A 23,595-nucleotide genomic window follows, 5' to 3' on the forward strand; every position below is an offset into this window, starting at 1 on the left:
CCGTTAATCCTTCAACGTTTAAGCAGGTAAAAGGTCTGGAGTTGATTCCAGGTGTGAACCAATGAAAGCATAACTATCTAAGTTTAGGTTGAAATCAATAGTTTGGTACATTCTGAGAATATAAAGGAGCAGACTGGTGACCTCGGGAAGAGAAAAAAGACCCGGACGTCTACAGCAGTGGATGATCGTAGGATCTTTTCCACTATGAAGAAAAACCCTTCACCACATCCACCCAAGTGAAGAAAACCCGTTCAAGTTTGCTTTTAAACTGTCTTTTAGTATGAAAACAGAAAAGAAGATGTAAATGTGACGACAGTAATATGATATGTAATTTTCTTTATTTAAAATCTCTATTTTCCTTCAACAAAGCGTGAAGTAGTCTCCATAAATTTTAAATTAGAAGAAAGCTACAGCGCACAAGTTAAAGCTATTTGCTTTCTTGCTTCCAGTATTTTCACATTGATTGTAAACTGATAATAATCCAGGTTATGGTCGAGTTACAGTAAAATGCTCTTAGTGCTAAAAGACTACAGTTATTTCTGTATTAATCAGACCTGCAGTTTTCATCGTGTCAAAAAAAAAACAATCATTCTGCACCAGAAAAGGTGCAGAGCCTTTTGCAGATGCATCTATCTGCTGAAGCTGTCTTTAAACACAAAGGTAAACTGTCTTTAAACTCCTTGTAGGGTGTTATGGGTTATGTTAGGGTTATGTTATATGGTAGTTTGGTTAATTTATTGCATTTAAATGCAATGTCTGTTCTCTGCAATGTTCAAATAGTGGTGCATATCAAAGTAACATCCAAAAGCTAAAAAAAAAAAAAGTCTGTAAGGCTTATTTGCTTTCTTGCCTCCAGTATTTTCACATTTTCAAATTTATTTCAGTGAGAGGCCTATAAAGGGTTAATACTAGCGCCCACTGTGTTTATACTGAGCTAAAGGGGAGAAATGCCGCCCCCCTGCCGCCAAACGAGGGAACTGCACTTTCAGATTTCTCAACCAGCTCCATTTCGCTCTTTGTGTTTATTTGTTTGAAAGCTCTGCGAGCAAACTCCAAATTTATGTCCACCCGGGGGCTCGGCTCGCGTTCCTCGGCACTTTCGAGCATGGAGCGGCTGTAGGAGCGGGCTGTAGCGGCGGCGCCTCGCTGCGTGGTGGTTTCCGGTGTCCGTCCGTCTGCAGGAGGATGGCGTCCGGCTTCGACCGCATCCCCTCCACCGCCGGTCCTCCGAGTCCCGAAAACGTCGACGGTTGTGGACCACAGGCCGATTAGCAGCAGCGAAAAGCACTAATAATAAACCAGCCCCTGGTAAGTTGGATGTTAATTATTCTGCTGTTGTGTGGAGGTTGCTTTTATTTTTTCTATTTTTTTTTTTTTTTTTTTTTTTTTTGCCTCCTTTTGCATATGTGCGAGTCTCGGCTGCAGGAGGCGGATTTCGTCCCCCTGCAGCTCCGGGTCCAGGCCTAGTTTGATTCGGGGTCCTAACCAACGGTCAAACGGACCCGCAGACGTTACTGTGGCCTTTCATTAAAAGCGACGTTTAAAGCCGAGCGATGTGGCTAAAAGACGCCGTCCTTTCAAGTCACCACCACGCGTGTTTATTTTAACCACATTTTATATATTTAAATACACACTAAGTCATAATTTTAGTGCGGGATTTCTAGGTGGAGATACCCGGTTGTTATTCAGAATGAGGAAGAATTAGGAAGTCGTTAGCATCGTTAGCCTGAGCTAACGGTTAGCCGTTAGCTTCGACGCAGGAGTGCTACCTACATCCTGGATCTAAAGCACTTTTTACGTTGTGTTCTGTTAAAAAAATATAACATTATCTCAAATAAAACACTCCCGCAGGTGGGAGGTAAACGACGCGTTATAATATCATAACCGCTAAAACTACACATTTAGCCGTTATATCATATTAGTACGAGCCCGGTTTTCAGGAAATAGACCGAGCCCATTAATGCTACATTGGTTTAGAGCATTATATTGGCTTAATTAAAGGCTTTTTTGTGTGTTTTGACTGTTATTATTATTTTTTTTTTAAAGTACATGTTTCGGGGGTTTGTCACTACCTTGTAAGTTTTGTGGAATATCAAAATGGTGTTTAGAATAATAGAGGAACTAGTTTTAGGCCTTTAGCTGTTGTTTCAGTTTTATCCTCACCACAAGCAGGACCTGAAATTAATTCAGGCAGCTTTATTCTGACTCTAAGCCTGGAAACAGAAGTTAAGTTGCAGTCACGCTCCCTTCAGCACCTGCTTTTACTGTGTTTTTAATGTTTACTTAAATCATTTGTTTCTTCTGTTTTCCTTGCAGGTTTTTTTTTTATTTTTATCACCACGGCCTCAGAGGAGGTGTGCAAAGTGAAATATTATCTGCGAGCCCCCTCTAATCAGCGCTGGTTACCAAAAAAAACCACCATCCTGTCAAGAAGTTTGGCACTGAAATCTCAACCCCCCCTCATCCTCCTCCCCTCTCATCTGAGCACCGAGCTCCTGTGGAAGTGGAAGGATGACGGAGGCGTGGCAGCAGCAGCAGCAACATGCCGTGGCTCCACCTTCCGTCGTGCACACGCTGCCCCCGGGGGCCGACAACTCTTTGGGCTGCGCCGTGTACGGCGTCGTCCTGCAGCCCGACACCTCCCTGCAGCAGCCCCAGCACGGCCAGCAGCTCACCGTGCAAGCCCAGCAGCCCTCCCTGCAGGTCGGGGGCGAGAGGGGCCACAAGTGCAGCGCCTGCGGCCACGACATATCCCACCTGGCCAACCCGCACGAGCACCAGTGCATGGTGAGCACGGACCGGTCGTTCCAGTGCACGCAGTGCATGAAGATCTTCAGCCAGGCGACGGACCTGCTGGAGCACCAGTGCGTGCAGGTGGAGCAGAAGCCGTTCGTGTGCGGCGTCTGCAAGATGGGCTTCTCGTTGCTCACCTCGCTGGCCCAGCACCACAACTCGCACGGCAACGGCAACAACCCGATGAAGTGCTCCATCTGCGAGAAAACCTACCGGCCGGGCTCCGGGAACGCCACCCCGACCTCGTCGGCCGCTAACCCCCAGCAGCCCTCCACCGGGGAGACGTCCGGCGGCGCGGCCATCAGCGCCTCGTCTCCGCCCGCGTTCGAGGCGTCCTCCCCGGACCGGCCGTACAAGTGCTCCGTGTGCCACAAGTCCTTCCGGCACCTGTCGGAGCTGACCCGCCACGAGAGGATACACACCGGCGAGAAGCCGTACAAATGCGACACGTGCGACAAAAGCTTCAGCCAGTCGTCGCACCTGGCGCACCACCAGCGCACGCACAGCTCGGAGCGGCCGTACAAGTGCGCCGTGTGCGAGAAGAGCTTCAAGCACCGCTCCCACCTGGTGCGGCACATGTACGCGCACTCGGGCGAGCACCTCTTCAAGTGCAATTTGTGCGAGATGCACTTTAAAGAGTCGTCGGAGCTCCTCCACCACCAGTGCCAGCCGGAGGGCGAGCGGCCTTTCCGCTGCGGCTCGTGCGGGAAGAGTTTCAAGCGGCCGTCCGACCTGCGCCAGCACGAGCGCACCCACTCCGAGGAGCGGCCCTTCCAGTGCGAGGAGTGCCAGATGAGCTTCAAGCAGCAGTACGCCCTGGTCCGCCACCGCCGCACGCACAAAAACCCGGCGGATCGCCCGTTCAAATGCAACCTCTGCGACAAGGGCTTCCTCCAGCCGTCCCACCTGCTCTACCACCAGCAGGTCCACGGCATGGAGAGCCTGTTCAAGTGCGCGTCCTGCCAGAAGTCGTTCAGCCAGTCGGGGGAGCTGCTGCGGCACAAGTGCGGTGGCGAGGTGGAGAAGCCCTACAAGTGCGACGTGTGCGGCAAAGGCTACAAAAAGAATTCGACGCTGCAGCGCCACCAGAACTCTCACTGCACGGAGAAGCCGCTCAAGTGCTCGCTGTGCGACAAGCGCTTCGTGTCGTCGTCCGAGTTCGTCCAGCACCGCTGCGACCCGACGCGGGAAAAGCCGCTCAAGTGCCCCGACTGTGAAAAGCGCTTCAGGTATTCGTCGGAGCTGCAGCGCCACCGCCGCGTGCACACGGGCGAGAAGCCCTTCAAGTGCGCCAGCTGCGACAAGAGCTTCAAGCAGCGCGAGCACCTGGCCAAACACCAGAGCGTGCACTCGCGGGAGACGCAGTTCAAGTGCGTGTGGTGCGGCGAGCGCTTCGTCGACCTGGCGGCGCTGCAGGAGCACACGGTGCAGCACACGGCCGAGGGCGAGAGCTTCTCCGAGGCGCCCTGCATCCAGTGAACACTTGAAGGGCGCGACACGTGCCAGCCACCACCCGCTCACCCGTAAAAGTTCGTAGTTTAATAACACGCGCTCCCATAAATTATGATTATTTAGCATCTTTTTTTTTTGAGTTAACAGAGGGGAAGAAAACTGTAACAATGAATGAAAAAGGTTTTTGTGTCGTGTGTGTGTGTGTGTGTTGGACCCTGTGGTTGCATGTGGTTCGTCTGTTTTTTTGTAACCCGTTGTCGAGAAAGATGGCAGGAACGTCCGACGTATGTGTGTGTGTATGTGTGTGTGTAGGCTCCTCTGAAATCCATGTGCCTTTTTTATTGTTGTTATTATTATTTTTATTGTTTTTTTGTTTTTTTAATCCAGTCACTCATTTTTTCGTGTGTTTAGCCGAACAGAAACCCCTCCTCCTCCTCCTCCTCCGCGGCTGGCTTGTGCAGCAGTTTATATTTTCACATTACTAGATATTAGGTAGTATCATCTGTTTGTGCATGAATATTTATCACACTTTAATATCACTGTTGTATTATAGGTTTGCTTTATTTAGGAAAAACACCCTAAGAAGAAGAAGAAGAAGAAGAAGAGAAAAAAAAAGAAGTGGATTTGTGAAAAATGTATAGCCAGTGTCCTGAACTCTGTGTTGTTGCATCTTTGTATTAAAACAAATGGCATCTAGGTAACTAACCTGATACCTACCGTGTCATACAAACACTTGACATGTGCAATAGAACATGCACAATGTAATATTTATGACTACTGATTCATGGCATAGTCTACTCTGTTATACTATAGATTGTGTGTATACGCTATGTAAACATCGAGAACTGTATAGTGCTTACGTTACCTGCTTTTCTATTCACGACGAATGAGCTCGCTGTATTTTTTGCAGCTTGCGCTTTAGTTTCATTTCTAGAAGGAGGTTAAGAAACCCCCCCGCCCCCGCCCCCCCGCCCCAGAGTCGCCACAAAACTTTAGCCGCATTAGTTACTGTACGATAGGTCTAACAAAAAGTAATATTTTATTTGTTTTATTCCAGAATTGGCCTTGTTATTGTGTTTTTTTGTTTGTTTTTTTTCACATGTTTCTACCCCCCCCCCCCCCCCCCCTCGCTCCGGACGTCCGGATCAGTTCATTAGCCTCAAAATGTTGCCACTTATGTTTATACAGACGAGGGGAAGAGGGGGTGGAAAAAATAATGTGTGTACTTTTAGTTTACTGTGTGGACTTCTATATTCTGTACAATCTTTGCAGTATATTTAAAAGAAGGTTTTTGGAGTTTATAAGTCATGGACAAAGGGTCGGGGGGGTCGTGTGCCATGGTTTAAATCCCGGTGCGTCGGCTTCGAAAGCTCCCGTGGGGAGAACGACGAAGCATCGATTTACAACATATGGATATCAATATAGACTCCTGTTCATACTGTATACAGGCAATTAAAATAAACCTCCCTTACGACAACAACGGCGTAAAATGTTGTGATTCGGTTTTCAAAAAGCAAGTGATGTGATGAATTAAAAAGGAGACTGTCGGCTTTGATTTGAGGGCGTTCGCATCCAGACCGGAGCAGAGGTGGAGAAGCTACAGCAGTTTTTGTACTCTGTCTGTTTTTTTTGTATTTTACGGGGCTTTGGGGGGCGGGTGTCACCTTTTTATCTCTTCAGCGACCAGTAAAAGATGTGGAATTACTTAAGTTAAATATTCTGCAACTATTCGAGTCGGTCACTGGATCGAACTGAAGATCATGATCGAACAATTAAATTAAAACAAATTGAAAGTGAACATCAAGAAATGTTGAGTTAATGAATCGTTCCAGTTGATCATTTCACTTCTATTTGTCTCGACAGCTGAGCAATGATTCAAAGTCTTTGTCTTTTCATATAAATAGATCAACACAAAGAGACAAAATACAGCAACTTCCAACTGATGCAAAAGACTCAAAATTACCACGTAGGCAAGAATTGACCAGTAGAGACTTAAAGCAACCACAACAACACAGAAAGGAAGATGTACAGAGAAGATAGTATAGACCACAACGAAACTAGACAAAAATGACGATAAAAAAATGCAAAACTGGTACAAAGATGCACAAAATCATCATAAATGGACTGATGTGACCCCAAACAGACATTAAACAGTGGAAAAGACGCACAATTAACTATGAAATCATCAAAAACTACAACAAAGACACTCAAAATCAACACAAACGGACAACAAATAGATAAAATTACATGCAAATCCCCTTCCAAGGCGCACAAAATGACCACAAACAATCTAAAACTACTGCAAAGAGACAAAATGACCACGTCAACACTTAAAATGAACAAAAATAATATACAAAGCTTTTTCAAACAGACACAAAATGAGCAACTGCCAATACTACTACAACATTTCTTCAAAGAGACAAAAAATTACCACAAATATACTTAAAACTCCTGCAAAGAAACACAGAATCACTACACACTAACATGACAACACTGAGACTTAAAAGAAGCACAAAATGACTAAAACTAGTACGAAGAGACTTGAAATAAAGAGACTTAAAACAGACAAAAATGAGTAAAAAAAAAAGATGCAAATCCAGTTTTAAGACACACAAATTCACCATAAATGGACCAACAATGACCACAAACTCATATTAAACAATGGCAAAGGGTCAGGACAAACCCTAACACAATTAACTATAAATTCATTCAAAACTAGTACAAAGAGACAAAGTAAAAAATTACTTCAGGTATATGCAAAACTCCTTCCAAGGCACAAAAAGTGACCACAAATATAAATATACTCCCAACGGCTGCATAGAGACAAAATGACAGCAAGGTTTAAAACTAGTGCACGGAGACAAAGAATCAACACAAACACGATTACAAGATTAAAAATGACTTAAAATGGACAAAAATACCTAAAAAAAAAAAATATGCAAAGCTGTTTCAAGTTGCAAGTTATGCAGATTAAATGTAGTATGAGCGATGGTTATTACAGGTGGAAGATCTGGACTCCTCTCTTTGCAGGTTTCCCTCTTCTCAGGAACAATGCTCTGCAGTTTCAGTCCTTTCATTGTGTTTGTGCGTATTACAAAAGTTTGCAACGTCGGCATAAAAGTCTGCAAACTGAGCAATAAACACCTTATATTACCTCTTGCGAAGAGCCCACATCCCTCATCTCTGCAGATGGATCCAAAATCACATCAGACTTTATTTTATTTTTTATTTTCTTTCTTCTTCTTTGGGGGTTTCTCTCTTCTTGAATTCTGAAATTCTGAACGTGCATAAAAACATTTTTATCACAATTTCAAATGTGATAAGTTTGCCTTTCCTTGGTCTATTAACAGCAGCACAACATGTCCTGTGATTCAGTCTCACCGGTGTGATCACAGGCTGCAGAGGTTTAATCATTTATTTCTGATTAGTTCGTTTATTGAAGAGGGACAGTGCACGTCAATAAACATTACTGTAAATGTGAGTTAATCCAAGAGGCTATTTTTCATCTGTAGTCCCCTGGACAGATGTTACAGAGTCACCCTAAAAGCATTATGAAAAGAAGATTAAAATTACAGAGTACTAAGGTCATTTCTAAGCAGCACAAATAATAAAACTAGGGAAAGAAAATAGAAATAGAAAGAACACATTATTAAAAAAAATCATTATTCATGACATCCTTCAAAAATGCATCACAGACTCATAGCACAGGACATGCAAGACAATAGAAACATTAAGATGATGATGGTAAAATAAATAAATAAATAAAATAATAATAACAGGGTAAAAGAGACCATATTGAGGTGCAACTAGAACATGCAAAGGCACAGATACAGAATGCTCCAAAACAACAAAAGCAAATCCATAGTATGACATGCATGCAGGTATATGAGTTGGGTTCTGGTTCTGGTTCTGGAGGTTTTCACGCCAGATTTGTAAAGCACCTTGAGACAGTTTGCATAATTATTTAGGCTATATAAATAAAATTTAATTGAAAAATTAATTAATCATTACTGTAAATTACACAAATTAATTGTTATTGAATGAAATTCTTACAATAAAATGCTATTATTTAATCAAACTAAACTAATAATAAACGTCTGTATATATTTTATAATCAATAATTATTCATATTTATGCGTTATTATAATACGTTAATGCTTGATTATTATAATTAATAATAACTCATAATTAAAATACTACCACTAAAACAGTTTTTACATATCTACATACGTTTATTATTGGTTTAGTTTGATTAAACGGGAGCATTTTATTGTAATTGACCTTCATTTAATAACATTAATTTATTGACGTTATCAAGTAATAAACGTCGATAACGGTTCAGCAGTGATGGAGTTTTCTGCTCCGTTTACTTCCGGGTGATGTTTACTGCAAAAAGGAAGCTCATCCTGGTTCTGCTAACGAACTGCTGCTGGATGTACCACCACCACCCCTCTGACAAAACAATCAAATAAGCGATTCTGTGATTTTTTACGCAGTTTATTTGTAAATTCAGACCCGGTGGAGCCGCAACCGCCGCTCGGACACCAACGTAGCGCCGATGCTAACGAGCTAGCATTTCTACGTCGAGGTTAGCCGCCCCCCCCTTTATTGATTCACAAATGCGATGTGTCGATATAAATGTAAATTTTTTTTCGTAGTTACACGTTTAGTGTACACAAAGATATTAATTAGGCATGTGTATATATCTCTGTCCTGATGCTTCAGCAGTTTATAGGTGAAGATTTTATGCTAACCTGGCTAGCTAGATTAGCGGAAGTAGTTAGCTCGGTATTTAGCGTTTCTGGATTCAAATTCAGAATTATAAAAACTTTATTTGTCCCCCAGGGGTAAGTTAAGGGCAAACTGAGGAGGCAACAACGACATAAGATTGAGTGGGAAAGCTCTGCTAAAAAAAAAAAAAGTAACAGAATAAACAAATTGGAATAAATATATACGTAAAATACATTAAAAAACGATGGTGATGAGCAGTGCAATGGTTGAACATTGTACACAACATGTACATTTGGGTGCAAATTTGGCAATGATGTAGGTAAAGTACGGTGTGCAAAATGGCTTCAGTACAAAGTAAAAGTCCGGTTGATTATGTGTGAGTTTATTGAGTGATGTATGTGAAGGAATGTAAGTGGTAGTGGAGTCTTTAGGTGATGCTAGCTTTAGCCTGTGTTATTTAGCATTTTTAGACCAAACACCACATTTAGTCTTTTTATTTAGAACTGGTTTGTGTTGGTTTTCGTTGGAACTGGTTCAAATAAAACCAGAATGACTGGATTATTGAACAGGTTTCACATTCAGAGGGTCTTAAAATGCCCTGTAAGAGGAAAAAAGAGGGCTAAATAATGTGCAATACTGTTAAACTACACACACTAAATGATCAAGACACATAAAACGCTTTCAAAGAGACAAATGACTTAAAACAGATGCATTAATATTCTAAATACACACGTAGAGATAAATGAGAGACTAAAAAGGATTGCAAAATTAAGCTACAGGGACACAAAACTACCATGAAGAGACAAAAATAATCCCCAAGAGATGCAAAGAGACATAAAGAGTACGACAACTAGCACATTGAGACACTAAACAGCTAAAAGAAAATGCTTAAAACAATGTTAGAGACAAAAATGACCACAAAACCACAGTTTAAATGTATTCATTTATTTATGGTAGAGCAGTTATTATAAATCTTATAAATCTTAATTTTTAAAGATTAAGAAAAGCTTTATATATGCCGCAATGGGGAAATTACTGAGAGATCAGCAACAAATATCAAGAGTAAAAAATGTAGGGTGTGAAAGATAAATAATATAATAAAATAAAAGGTACAATGCACTATACACAGGTTTGAATTTCACAGATGATTGTCAAAAAAAACAACAATATAAATTGTCATAAAATGACCACAGAGACTTAAAGCTACTTCAAAGACAGAAAATTACTCCAGAAGATGCCAAACTAGTACAAAGACCTCAATGCTACCACAGACAAAAAGGATTAACAACTAGAGACAAATGCAAACCTACAGAGACACAAAATGGCCACAAAGACACAATCAAAAATAAAAATAAAATTACAACCATTGCAAAGAGACACAAAATGACTTCAGACAGATGTAAAGCTACACATGACAACCTCAGAGAGACTTGCACATCTGCAAAAAGTGATGACAAAGATACAAGGTGTTACCTAAGAGACATAAAAGAGATGCAGGGCTACAATAAAGACACAAAACTAGTATAGAGCCACTCAAAACCTCCATAAAGTCACTCTACTCAGCACCAAAGTGACTTAAAATAGACTCAGTATCACTGTGAAAAGACACCAGTGACTTAAATCCATCTCTGTTCTCACACAGATTTTTGATGCATTTCTATCTGAACCTGGGATTGAAACATTTCTGCGCCAGTCATGTCAAGGTTTGACACGTTAGAGTCGGTCTAATGTGGTGTGAATGGTTTTTTTCTGATCAAATAAATCTGGAAAATAATCAAATGCATGTTTAAAAAAAAAATCATCTGTAGCTGTTTAGTTTATATATTTATTTCCTTTATTTTAGTTGCTGAATATGCGGGTTTGATCAAGTCTCAGATGATTGGTTTTTATAAATGATTGTTTTATAGGTCAGGAACTGAGCTTTAAATACTCTCCGTGGTGTCTGGCTACAGAATGTTTGTACATAATGTGTTGCCTCTGTGGATCATCCCACGGATACTTGATCAGTTTGGGATCTAGTGGATTTAGAGGCCAGATCAACACCCTGTGCTGTTCATATATTTTTTTTAGTGTTGTTGTGTCTGTGTCAGGCTGCGTCCTGCTGCCATCAAAGAGCGTTGTTGCTTTGAGGTGGAGGTTCCTGTCCTGTTCTGCCTGCTCTCAAATTGTTGCAGCTCTTTTCTTCGATCTTGATTTTATTTGTAGAAGAAAAACAACTGTTTTCAGTTTCCACTCTCCACACAATCCTCTAGCTGCAGCCCCAACATGTGAGATATGATCTCTAACCTTTCCCTGTGTCCTCTGTCTGTCTGTTCTGCAGCTGGCGGCTCTCCACGCCGTCCTACCCAACGTCCTGCTCAGGGGTTTCACCCACTCGGTCCTCGTCGCTCTGTCGTTCTGCTCGGTGGCTGCGTCGGACCAGCCGGGCGCCTTTCATCAGAGGGCACAGTCGGTCAAAGCCGACGCTAAGCAGTGCCCGGGGTTCCTAGAGCCGCGCGTCGTGGAGAGTCGGTGCTCCGCCTTCCAGTATCGAGCCGCCAACAAGTATTCAGAGGGAGGTCGGAGCGTGAGAAACGGAGCCTCAAAGCTAGCGATGCCCGGATCCACGCCGGCCAGCAGCAAGGCTCGGGTCTACACCGACGTCAACACACAGAAGAACCGAGAGTACTGGGACTATGACGCACACGTGCCAAACTGGAGGTACAGCTATACAGTGTATTAGCCAACCACCATGTGGCTGCTCTCAGCTTGCAGCGTTTTAGTTTTTTTTAAAAATACGTTTCTGTTCTCTGTGTCTCTCAGTAATCAAGACAACTATCAGCTGGTGCGTAAACTGGGTCGAGGGAAGTACAGCGAAGTGTTCGAGGCCATAAATGTGACCAACAATGAGAAAGTGGTGGTAAAAATCCTCAAGGTGAGTCTTATCGTTTTATTCTTTTTATTTATATATACATGTATGTCTTCTTCTAAGTTGGTGGAACTGCACAATCAGTCACACATTTTGACATGAGCACAGATTCTACTGGAATTAGAACAGAAGAAGAAGAAGGTGATGATGTGTCTTATGCTGCAGTACATAAATCACTGTCTTTTCTGGAAAAGCTGCTGCTGCTGGAAATAGAACAGAAGAAGAAGAAGAATTTTTTCCTGCATATTTATTGACAACATGCATTTCATTCCAAATGTGGAGCCACATTTTCATATTTTAAAACATCACATTAAGTGTTTATGTGGTTATTAGGAGCTAACATTTTCCTATTAAACAGATTATGGAAGGTTTTACGCCGCCTCTGTTAATCTACTGAAACACAAGATGAGCCGTTTGTATTCTGACAGCTGCATTTAGAGAGTTTAAAATAGTCCTCAGAGGACTCTAAGTTTTGTATTATGCAGAAAATACAAAATGCAGAACATAGATCTATAGACAACCAGTCAAAAGCTTGGACACACTTTCTCATTGAGTTGAAGGTGAAGATGTGTCTTAAACAGGAGCATATTTTGCATTATAGGTCTTTACCAAGTATTGAATTTGTCAGTGGAGTCCTGACCTCATAGCTGAATAAATTTTGTTATTTTGAAAGTAATTTTGGGTCTGTACTTCATGTAGGTCTTAAATTTAACCCATAATGGTCATAAAAAGTCTTAAATTTAACTTGTTCAAACCTGCAGAGACGGGTCAGTGCGTCATTTAGTTCCCACGTACTTCGGTGAACCTGAACCGCCTGTTTCCTCCCGCAGCCCGTCAAGAAGAAGAAGATCAAACGCGAAATCAAAATCCTCGAAAACCTGCGAGGAGGAACCAACATCATCCGTCTGGTGGACACGGTCAAAGACCCGGTGGTGAGTCGAGTCGAGCCGCTGGGCGCTGGGCTGCACGTGGGCATGTCGGCCGCGGTAATCCAGCCGTGCTTGTACCTCTGTGACCGTGATCTCCAGCTACCTGCCGTTAAGCTGCGTTTTTTTTGTCCTCCTCTCTCTGCAGTCCAGAACACCAGCGCTTGTCTTTGAGTGCATCAATAACACAGATTTTAAGGTACATGCAGAACTAGCAGCAGGGTCGCCATCCATGCACAGGCATTGATTGATATCCATTGTTAATAACACGCATAACCCCGTCCGGTTGAAGCTGTATGTGTGTGTGTGTGTAGCTCGTGGGACTAATGCTTCTTCTAAACATCTAACACATCTTCCATCTGGTCCACAGGAGCTTTACCAGAAGCTGACAGACTATGATATCCGTTACTACATGTATGAGCTTCTTAAGGTAATTTCATCTGGTTTACATCACCCCCCCCCCCCGACCTCATCTCAACTTTTAAATACATTACGTTGCCTCATCTACATGACATTTGAGTTAGTCGTAAGGCTTTATGTGGTGATGCACCACATCGATAATAAATAAAACCCGAATCATTGATCCACATCTGCATTAAAAAACCAACCAGTAACGTGAAGTGTGTGTTTTCTTAAAAGGCTCTCGACTACTGTCACAGTATGGGGATCATGCACAGGGACGTGAAGCCGCACAACGTGATGATCGACCACCAGCTGAGGAAGGTAACGCTTGACAACCGCTCTTTGACAATTTGTTTGTGTTCTTGAAGCTTGTACAAAAAAAAATGTGTAGCTCTTCATACGGTGTAAGTGAGATTTAACATTTTGTCTGGTTTGTTTTTAGTGAAACACAAAAACAAAAGAGACATTTCCGATCGAGTGAGCTCATTCGAAGCAGGACAGTGTGAAGTTTCTCAGTCGTCCAGGTTGTGGTAAATCCACAAATCAAACTGGGCTCTTCAGATGTGTTGAAGATGTTTCTTCCCCATGTCGATGTGGGATTGGAGCTGTAATAGAAGCGTCTGTGGTTGCGGCCCACTTGAAAATCCAGTGGCCAGAGTAATTGTGTGAACTGAAGACCAGTGGTTTGAAAGAGTAGCAGGTCAAATCAAATTGTAAAACCCATTTCTGAGCGGGGGAGATCTAATCTACAGTCTGAACATCTGTATGAAAAAGTCTCTCCCTCATTTACCTCATTTACACCTGGAGTTTGAGGTAGAGTTCGATTTACTGAGGAAAATAAACGGCACCCAAACAAAAAAACACCCTCAGGATTAAACCCCAACTCTGCCCCAGTGTCATAAAGACTCGAATTAAGTGTCTTCTAGAAAAACAAAACAATGCATCAATAAAACCTCTTACTAACGTGCTCCTTCTGTTTTTTTTTTTTTGTGGCAGCTGCGTCTTATAGATTGGGGTTTGGCTGAATTCTACCATCCTGCTCAGGAATACAACGTCAGGGTGGCGTCCCGCTATTTCAAAGGCCCCGAGCTGCTAGTGGACTATCAGGTACCACCGTCACTTACACTGCAAAAAACTGAGATATAACTGAGATTAAATGTGTAAAAGTCCAGGTAAAACTGAGAGGGTTCTTCTTACTTGGCCGTTTTTTGACTCATTTAAATGTTTAGGTCCTAAATGCTCTTAATGATCTAGTGTAACTCAGATTTACACGCACAAGTGCAACAACTACTTTGTCGAAGTTCAAATTTCTAATTTCAAGCATCTTCTCTTTTTTTTTACTCGTACAGTTCAGAGCAGTGCAAGTATTTAAAGTCATATTTTGCATGTATTAAAACAAATTTACGTTCTTTGAGGTCAGATCGATTCACTTGATTTAAAAAAAATCTTTCCTGATCTATCAGCTGTTCCACATTTAATTCATTCCCATCATCTTATAAACCTAAATGTGTCTTAGCGACTGATTCTTCCGCTCTTTTTTTTATTCTTTTCTTCCAGATGTATGACTACAGTTTGGACATGTGGAGTCTAGGTTGCATGTTGGCCAGCATGATCTTTCTGAAGGAGCCATTTTTCCACGGCCAAGACAACTACGACCAGGTAAGACGACGCAAATACGCAACTCACGACTATTCACCTGCTTCACATCTCTCAGAATAACGAACAGCTGTGCTGCAGATATTTAAAATGAATTGAAATACAATAAGTGCTGTTGTTGCATTTAACAGACAGGGGGCAGCATGTGACCATGAAAGACTTAAAAATGCCCAATGAGAAGCATTTTTCATCCATTTGTGTTAATGTGTTTAATGTAGCATATTTACATTTAGAGAGTTTATTATCCATTAAATAGAGCTGACTAACAACTGACTGACTCAGTACCACCACATCTAACCCCATAAAACTAATTCAAGAGAAATATTATACTTTTTGTGCATTTATTTAATTCATTTGTTCGTATGTGCGACTTGCAAAAGTAAGTGGACCCTTGTTTCCAGTATCTGCTGTGAGCTCCTTATAATTAAATGTTTCTGGTAACTGCTGATCAGCTGATCTACAGCAGCTTTGGAGTTTCCCTGAGTTTCCTCAGGGTTTTATGGAGTCTGATCTTTATTGGTGGACGACTCCTCAAGCTTCTGAACAGATTGACTCTGATTTGGCCTTGAATTGAACCTTATAATCATCGAGGTGCTATTACTACAGATCTGTAATAACGGCTCAGTTTTCTGAGGTAGCAAATACAAAAGCAGAATATTTCTGTTCCACGTGTTTGACTGTGTTTTCTTTGCCTGCTGTTAGAACCTGTATGAAATTCTGCTGATGTTTGGAGTAATTTTTATGCAGGAAATGATGGACTATGTGATAACTTTTTAAGGGCGCTGCATATTACTCTAGACTTTATGAACCTCTTTTTTTTTTGTTTTGCAGCTTGTCCGCATCGCGAAGGTTCTCGGCACAGACGAGCTCTTCGGTTACCTGCACAAATATCACATAGAACTGGACACTCGCTTCAAAGACCTGCTGGGACAGTGAGTATCCGACTGTTTCCGTTTGAATATCGTCACACTCCAGTAAATGCAGCTCAGGAAGCTGAAGATTCTTCTAACAAACGGCACCTTTAGGCTATTGATGATTAGATCAAAGAACAGATTAGATAAAGAGCTGAATCACACAAGGAACAGGAAGAAGAAATAGTAAATATTGCAGTGTTCTCTGTTATCTAAGGATCTGACTGTTTTATGAAGGTGTGAAACAGTGTTAAGCCCCATTCTGATGCCTTTTTTTTGTTTTTTTGTATGTTTGCCAGTTTTTAAATTCAAACGTTTTCATGATTAACGGAAAACAATATGCAAACCTTAATCATGGCCCTTTTAAAAACGATTTACATTACTTTGTTTGGTATAAATCTTTTCAGCACCACCTCACCTGTGTCATTTTACAATTATCATTTCATTTTTGACAAACTGTATTAACACATTGGACCTAAAACCATAAAATCCCAGTAGGAAAAAGTTAGATTATTCACTGTGAAAACCACAAACATGTTTAACGAACCATTTTTAGAACTTGGAAGTTTTAACACGGGAAGGAAATCACTTTTTCACACATGTAGGTTTGGATTCTTTTTCTCCTTTAACCTCCTGAGACCTGAGCTTTTTTTTGACAGTGGATTTTCATCTTTTTCAAGATATTTGGGATGAGTTGGAAGAACTATAAAGAATAAAAAGCATCATCTTTGATCAGGAAGTCGTTTTTGAAAAACAAATACAATGTAACGCGAATGTGTAACAAAATTTAAAACTATTCATTACCAGAACATTGCTGTGCAAAAACAGGATTGGAAACAATAAAGTCTCACTGTCCTCAAACGAGTACTTGCTAATTAATGACGCTGTTAAAATCTTAGTGTCACATCAAACTAGAGAAGTTAGTAAACAAACAACCATAAAAGTTTGTACTTTGTTCACTTTTGTCTCGTTATCTTCTGCAGAACGAATCCGCTGAAACACTTTCTATCATGTTCTTACACCGACTAGTGTATTGACCCTTTGCTACCACTAGATGGCAGACTAAAAAAATGTCCACTTATGAGGACGACAGGTCTATACGAAGCAGGAATAATCTGCCACAAACCTAAAACCTAACGTCTCAGGAGGTTATAATAAAAACCCTCATTTAAAAACTGGCAAATGCTGTCGCCGCCGCTGTAACTGTTTACGTGTTTCATGGAAATCTCATCTTCTGTAACTGGACACATGGAGAACATGTGAACTCCGGTCGGGCTCAGACCTTCTTGCTCGTGTTTTCTGACACGTCGATCGTGTTATTTTTTGCCTCAGACAAACACGGAAGCGTTGGGAGCAGTTCATCCAGTCAGAGAACCAGCACCTGGTGAGTCCGGAGGCTCTGGACCTGCTGGACAAGCTGCTGCGCTACGACCACCAGCAGAGGCTGACGGCGGCGGAGGCCATGCAGCACCCGTACTTCTGTTAGTACCGGCCGTCTGCACCGTCACTTATCACACAACACACAACACACGGCTTCTTCCAGCTTCTTTCTCAAAGCTCCATCATCAGTTTGCGATAAAGTGACGCTGTGTTTACTCCTCAGATCCTGTAGTGAAGGAACAGGCGAACGCCAACTCAGATGGCACAAAGGCAATAAGCAGCTCCAATGCAACATGATAACCAGAGAGAGCAGGTGATTCACACACACACACACACACACACACGTCCTGTAATGTATTTAAACATGTGTCATGTGTGTCATTCGTGGTTGGATTATGTTCACAGGGACGTGATCCGTTTCACAAATCATTCGTCACTTCAGATAAAGACATATATTAAATAAGACAGACGTCCTGTTAACCAGTATCCAAACACATCAGGGCAACAATGACCCATTGATTTATCTCACTTAATCCTTCGCCAGTCACGCGGTTCGTTCACAGGCGGCTGGGAAACAGCGACTCTAGAGTTATTATATTATACAGTTTCAGTTTAATTTCTACAGCATCAATAAAAATGCAAATTCAATCAGTCAATCACGTTGTATTTAATAATAACACCTTTCACAACAAGTGAATCCCGTTCAAAGTGCTTCACATTGTGACCGAAAATAATTTTTATATAAAAAAAAAACTAATGAGACTAATACACAATGTAATAAAAAGATACGTTAAAATATTAAAAGATCAGTATCAATAAATAATAGATGAATAAAAATATAAAATTGGTGAAATATAAAAAGTACAGTTATAAAATGAGATATAAGAACATTAAAAATAGAATGAAATAAAACATAGAATACGACAAAGAAACACTCAAAATTAAAATGGCAATAAAAATAAATAAAAATGTGAGAATATAAACTAACTGTGACATGAGACAGATTAAAGACGCGTGTTTATCCTACGTTTGTCTAAATTGTCTCACGGTGATTTACATCCGTTAAATTTAACTGAAGCAAATATGAAGAATCTGATAAAAACAGGATGTAGCTGAGGATGTTACAGTTTGAGAAGAGGAAGGCGATTTATTAGCGATCAGCTGATATGGAAACACCAACGGGATCAGATTAGAGCCTCAGCGACGATGCTGTTGTGTTCTAAAAAACATAAAGTACATGTTCAGTGTTTGTGTGAAACTTCTGTCCCATATAAACCGAGCAGGATTTATTTTTTACAGTCACTGAAAACGTATGAGGCTGGATTATCCCCAAAGATGCTTCTGTCATGTTTGTACAATGTTTGTATGCTCAGATTTTGTCATTGAAATCTTTATGAAATATTATTATTATTATTATTATTATTATTATTATGGGATGTGAGATTTTAAACTCAGTGTCAGACTGAGTGACTGTAAAAACGGCGTCTTCTTCCTTTTTGGGGATTTTGTCACTTTTGATTCATTGGTCAAACTACAAGCGTCTGACTCTCTGTTTAATGAATTTCCTAACTTTTTAATGTTTAGTTCGGGATTTTATTGCGTCGTGTCGACGTGTGTTTATGTTGTCGACGTCACGGATGACGAACTTCTCCGCTCAAAGAACCGAAACTCTTTTCGTTGCATGTAAACAGAATAAATAATGTGTAAACACTGATCAGACACAACTGCTGGGAAACGTTCGGCCCCGACCTTCATTCATTCATTCATTCATTAATTAATTAATTCATTTCATTCATTCAAAGACCAGAGTGGTCATAATGTTATGCCTGATCGGGATGTTTTAGGTTAATGACGACAGTCGTGGTGCATTAACATTTGTTTTCCTTCCTAACAGACTAAAACAAAGGTTTGAAGTGGTCTGGTTGTGAATGTTCAGGCCGTCCGAGCGTCTCTCGTTTTCACCGTCTATTTCTTTTTTTGTCTTTCGTCCACTCAGGAAGAATCTTTGTTACCTCAACTTGTGACCTTTTCGTGGCAGAAACCTCTGCCTCCACATCAACAGCCATACTGGAGCAAGATGTCAATTTTGCAGCACACACACACACAAAAAACACGCACGGATCAAACCCAACGAAGGACGGGGGGGAGGACGGGGGGGGAGGACGGGGGGGGAGGACGGGGGGGGGACGGGGGGGGGGAGGGTGAGGGGGTGAGTCTGAGCTGCTCGGTCTGAGTCACAAATAAATAACGTGGATCAAACAAAAACAAATAAAATAAATCAGATCCGGTCCCTCCCTTCTATTCTTCTTCTTCCTCCTCCTCCTCGTCCTTCTTCTCCTCCCTCCTCCTCCTCCCATCACCCTCCACCGGTTTTAAAAAAGAAAAAAGGAATAAAAAACAAAAACAAAAGACAGGTCAAGTGCATCGGTATCAAACCGGTGCTGTTGCTGTACAGACGCTGTGGTGACCTGAGATCCAGTTCCAGGTTTTAGCACTGAGTGGCGTGGAGGCTCCTTTTCTGCTATGGATAGAACAAAAGCTATATTGAAAGAGAATAAACCATTTTTATTTAAAACGCCTGTGTCTGAGTTTTTGATTTCAAACCTTTTACTCCTTCTTCCTTGTCTTCTCTTTGGAGGCGACTCCAGTAAATCATTAATAATTAATGAAGTTAATGTCGTGTGGAAGGTTAACTAATCTGGAAGAAACGTTTCTCTTGTTTTAAACGTTGCAGGGTTCAGTGTTTATCATTGTTTGGTTTCAGTCTTTAACTGGTTTTGTTTGTTTGTTTTTTTTTTTTAGCTACTTTGGGTTTTGGTTTAAGACAAACCTTTCTTTCTTTTACCTTTATTTATTCAGGGAGGGCCAGCTGAGAGCGAGTTCTCTTTTCCAGTGACGCCCTGATTACAAACAATCCATCAGTACAATATATAATACATACAATATAAACGGGAGACATTTAAAAAGTACCGGTAGCATCCAGGATAATATGTTTGAACTAACTAACTGAACTGACATTTGAGATATTAAGAGCTGATGGATTGTGAGCACGAGTGGAAGAACTGAATGTCCTGATAAATAAACTATAAATTATATTGTTCTCCCAGAGTCAATGAAGTGCAGCCGACATTTTTCTCATAAATTAAACCCTAATCTTACAGAATGAATGATTTTATCGTGTCATCATGACTGAGAGGTTAATAAATGTAGTTTTAATGGAAGTCAATGGGACGTTTTTGTCTGCTAAGTAAATTTGAAAGCTGATGCTACACAAAAACTAATGCAATCAAGTCAATATTTTTTTATAATCTTGGTCGAACCGAAGACTGATCTGAAAGAAATTCCCCAGTTACAAAACATTAGTTTAATGGAAAATAGCTCATTTTTCTTTTTTTTTTCTTTTCATAAAAACAACAGTGACTGTGAATGCCAGTAATAAAACCAGCATTTAAAGGGTTAAATTTACTCAAAATTATTGAATTTTTGGTAGTTTTTTAAAGTACTGAAGTGGTTTAAGAGATTTATGCAGAAGAAATCAGAAAAAAAATATTTATGAAGTTTTTATGGGAGTTTTTGGACGTTTTTGTCCACTAAGGTTACAAGAAATTAAAGTTAATTCTCAGCGAAATCCTTTTTTTTGTTTCCTTTTTCAAAGTTTGTGTAGAGACTTTGCTACACAAACTTGTGCCATATGCACCAATCATATATTTGTCTGCATTTAACACCAATTTAAGTTTAAGTCTCAGAGAGGTGACATTTAGTTCCTGCAGAAAACACAGTATTTTTAGCAAGTGGACAAGAGTCTGGTCAGTGGGTTGGTTTGTTGTTGTGTAACATCTTTCAACACTTGCAAACAAGTGTATTTCTGTTTTGTTCGTTGTACTTTTATGTTTATGATTCTGAGATCTGAACATTTAAAAAAAATGTATTCAGGTTGTTGGTCGTTGCCTCTAAAATGATGTAAATTGGGTTAATTGAGTTCCTGAAAATTGATGCAGATATCTGGAAACGGAGGAATCGTAGATTTCACCCAAATAAACGTCCTGAAAACAGACCACACGGAACGTTCAGTGTAGGTGAGTGTGTATATTTTAATAAATAAACTGGAAATTCAAGTCGTTTTCCAGAACATAAAACACTTGTGCAACATTCGTGCGTTACAAATCGGTGCGTTCGTTCGGGGTAAACCCGGCGCCGAGGCTCGACAACCTGTGAAAATTTAAAATCTGCTTCCAGAGTGGCTAAAATTGTAAACACAGCAGAATAAAATCTTCAAATTCAATTCCACATTTAATTTTTTTCAAATCCTAGCGGGTTAAAATGCATCACAGGAGTTCACATTCTGGTCAGAGAGTTTGTTCTTTGTTCTTTGTTGTTGATGGTTAAAGTTAAAAACTCGGACGACGACGGTTCCTATCGGGTTCCTTCTGGGTTTGGCCCAAAGTGAACGCCCTGACTGACATCTGAAGTTTTTAAGAGTCAAACACGGTTACAAAAGGAAAAACAAAAAATGAAAGAAAGCAGCCTACAAACACTTAGCTAGCTACGGCGGATGAGCTCGACACCCATCGAAGGCACGCCCCTGCTTCTTCCTCAGCCAGTGACATTGGCTACTTCACGAAAACAAAATAAACTTAAAAAATAAAAAACTAGCCCAGCAGAGGAAGAAAAGTTTGACATTTTGGGAATGAGCTGCCGGCTTGCAGAGATTTATAACAGTCGCCTGACGAATATAAAACGGTTCTTTAGCGCTAACACAGCCCTGATTGGGGCGTTTAGCTTAGGCTACAGGACAATGCTAATACTTTTAACTTGGCGAGAGGTAAATCTCTCAAAAGTGAGGATGAGCGAATGCGTGGCTGGAGCATTGACTCCCAAAATCTGATCTGTTATTAAAGACCAGTACGGAGATGCTAACATTAGGCAAAAGTTTACTAGCATCCAGGATCCGGGTGCCGCCGGCTAATGATTTGCTCTTTGGCTTTGGAAGAAACTAAAGATGTTTACATGGACGCAGACGGATCAGACTCATCGTTTTTTAGTCAGATGTAGCGGATGTTCGCTCCATGTGGGGTGTTAGTTTGATGCTTATTAGTCTTTTAATTATAGAGGATTTGCACATGACGTCACAGACGGTAAGTCTCATAGGCTTTAATAGCGTCTAAATTGTAGAAATTAAGTTAAAAATGGTGAAGAGCTAATAGTGTGACTGAGTTGGAGGCAGTCGGAGATATATTTTATGTTTTTACAGATATCTGCCAGAGAAAAGAGGAGTAAATGTATCATTGCATTAGAAGAAACAACTGGAATCCAGACACAGAAACCTGGTGTTGTGGTTCACATTTAGTGTCAGGTAAAATTAATTTATCCACTTTTTTATATTAATCCACTTTTCCAAATCCGTACTAGTTCGTATGGATCATTGTTGAGTCCAAATATCCTTAATTTGATCTGATAATCCACATTTTTCCTGGTCTCTCTGTATTTACTGCTACATTTCCCCATGTTTTTGCCCCTCAGGGGGCGTGGCCTCAGGTTGCAGTGACATCAATACAAACCCTCTATTATGTTTAGTAAGTTACATCAATTTTGTGCGTCGTCAAGAAACTAAATAGTAATTTACTTTCACTTTAGACTGTATATAAATATGGACACCATATCTTCTTGGCACTGATGCCCGGGGGACACGGGCATCGATGCCCCGCCCACATTTCCTCCAGACTCATGAAGCCCCGCCCACACTTCCTCCAGACTCCAGATTCGTTTTCATTTAATTAATACTACGCTCTGCTCCACCTCCGTGGGTTACAAAGAAATGTCGGCTTATACGCTGAACTTATTTTAAATTTAAATTTTTTACTCTCACGGTCTCACTTTATGGAGCGGTTGGCATGGCAACTGGTGGTCGCCACTATTTCGCATGCTGTTTCCGTAGCGTTAAATAACGAACTAAAACACAACTTATACAAAAAAAAATTGACACATCAACATTATATTAACTTAATGTATTTTAGTGTTTTAGTTTGGTTAAAGTCCCGCCCACTAACATGGAGGAGGTGGGAGTTTATGACCAACACTGCAGCCTCCAGCCACCAGGGGGAGCTCTACTAGCTTTGGCTTCACTTTCGAGGAGCAGATCCACAGTTTATCTTTATACTGTGTAAAGTTTAGATCAGTTTAATTAAATGTATAAATGTAGCAGATAACTTGAATCCTAACTTCATGGGCTGAATCGATATCAGATTATTTTATTTATTTTATTCTAGCTTTGGGCGAAGAGGAAGGTGCCATTAGTTAACTGATATTTTGGGCGGTTTTGTGAACAACTTCGATCCCACACCCACTGATCCAATCATTTTATTTAGCGTCCATGTAAACAGTTTAGATCCATGTGATCAGTGACTGATCTCTAAACTACTTTAATCCATCCTTAACC

General features: G+C 40.8%; 2 protein-coding genes across 3 annotated transcripts; both read left to right on the forward strand.

Annotated features, from left to right (window-relative positions):
• Positions 1 to 954: 954 nt before the first annotated feature.
• LOC125005195 (zinc finger protein 319) lies at positions 955 to 5,722 on the forward strand. The gene is made up of 2 exons (XM_047580308.1): positions 955 to 1,308; positions 2,317 to 5,722. Exon 2 carries the CDS (start codon positions 2,512 to 2,514, stop codon positions 4,270 to 4,272), a length of 1,761 nt encoding a protein of 586 aa, XP_047436264.1. The 5' UTR covers positions 955 to 1,308; positions 2,317 to 2,511; the 3' UTR covers positions 4,273 to 5,722.
• Positions 5,723 to 8,600: 2,878 nt separating this feature from the next.
• Positions 8,601 to 19,263, forward strand: LOC125005927 (casein kinase II subunit alpha'-like). Of its 2 annotated transcripts, none has more exons than XM_047581587.1 (13): positions 8,601 to 8,833; positions 11,297 to 11,676; positions 11,779 to 11,890; positions 12,715 to 12,816; positions 12,959 to 13,009; positions 13,181 to 13,240; positions 13,450 to 13,533; positions 14,209 to 14,319; positions 14,770 to 14,871; positions 15,700 to 15,800; positions 17,112 to 17,260; positions 17,383 to 17,472; positions 19,156 to 19,263. In XM_047581587.1, exons 2-12 carry the CDS (start codon positions 11,570 to 11,572, stop codon positions 17,454 to 17,456), a joined length of 1,053 nt encoding a protein of 350 aa, XP_047437543.1. In that variant the 5' UTR covers positions 8,601 to 8,833; positions 11,297 to 11,569; the 3' UTR covers positions 17,457 to 17,472; positions 19,156 to 19,263. The 2 variants fall into 2 exon arrangements, with proteins under 2 accessions (XP_047437543.1, XP_047437542.1); XM_047581586.1 differs by lacking the exon at positions 8,601 to 8,833 and adding an exon at positions 10,611 to 10,679.
• Positions 19,264 to 23,595: the final 4,332 nt, after the last annotated feature.

This window comes from Mugil cephalus, chromosome 3 (assembly GCF_022458985.1).
Source record: "Mugil cephalus isolate CIBA_MC_2020 chromosome 3, CIBA_Mcephalus_1.1, whole genome shotgun sequence".
In the NCBI taxonomy this organism is placed as follows: domain Eukaryota; kingdom Metazoa; phylum Chordata; class Actinopteri; order Mugiliformes; family Mugilidae; genus Mugil; species Mugil cephalus.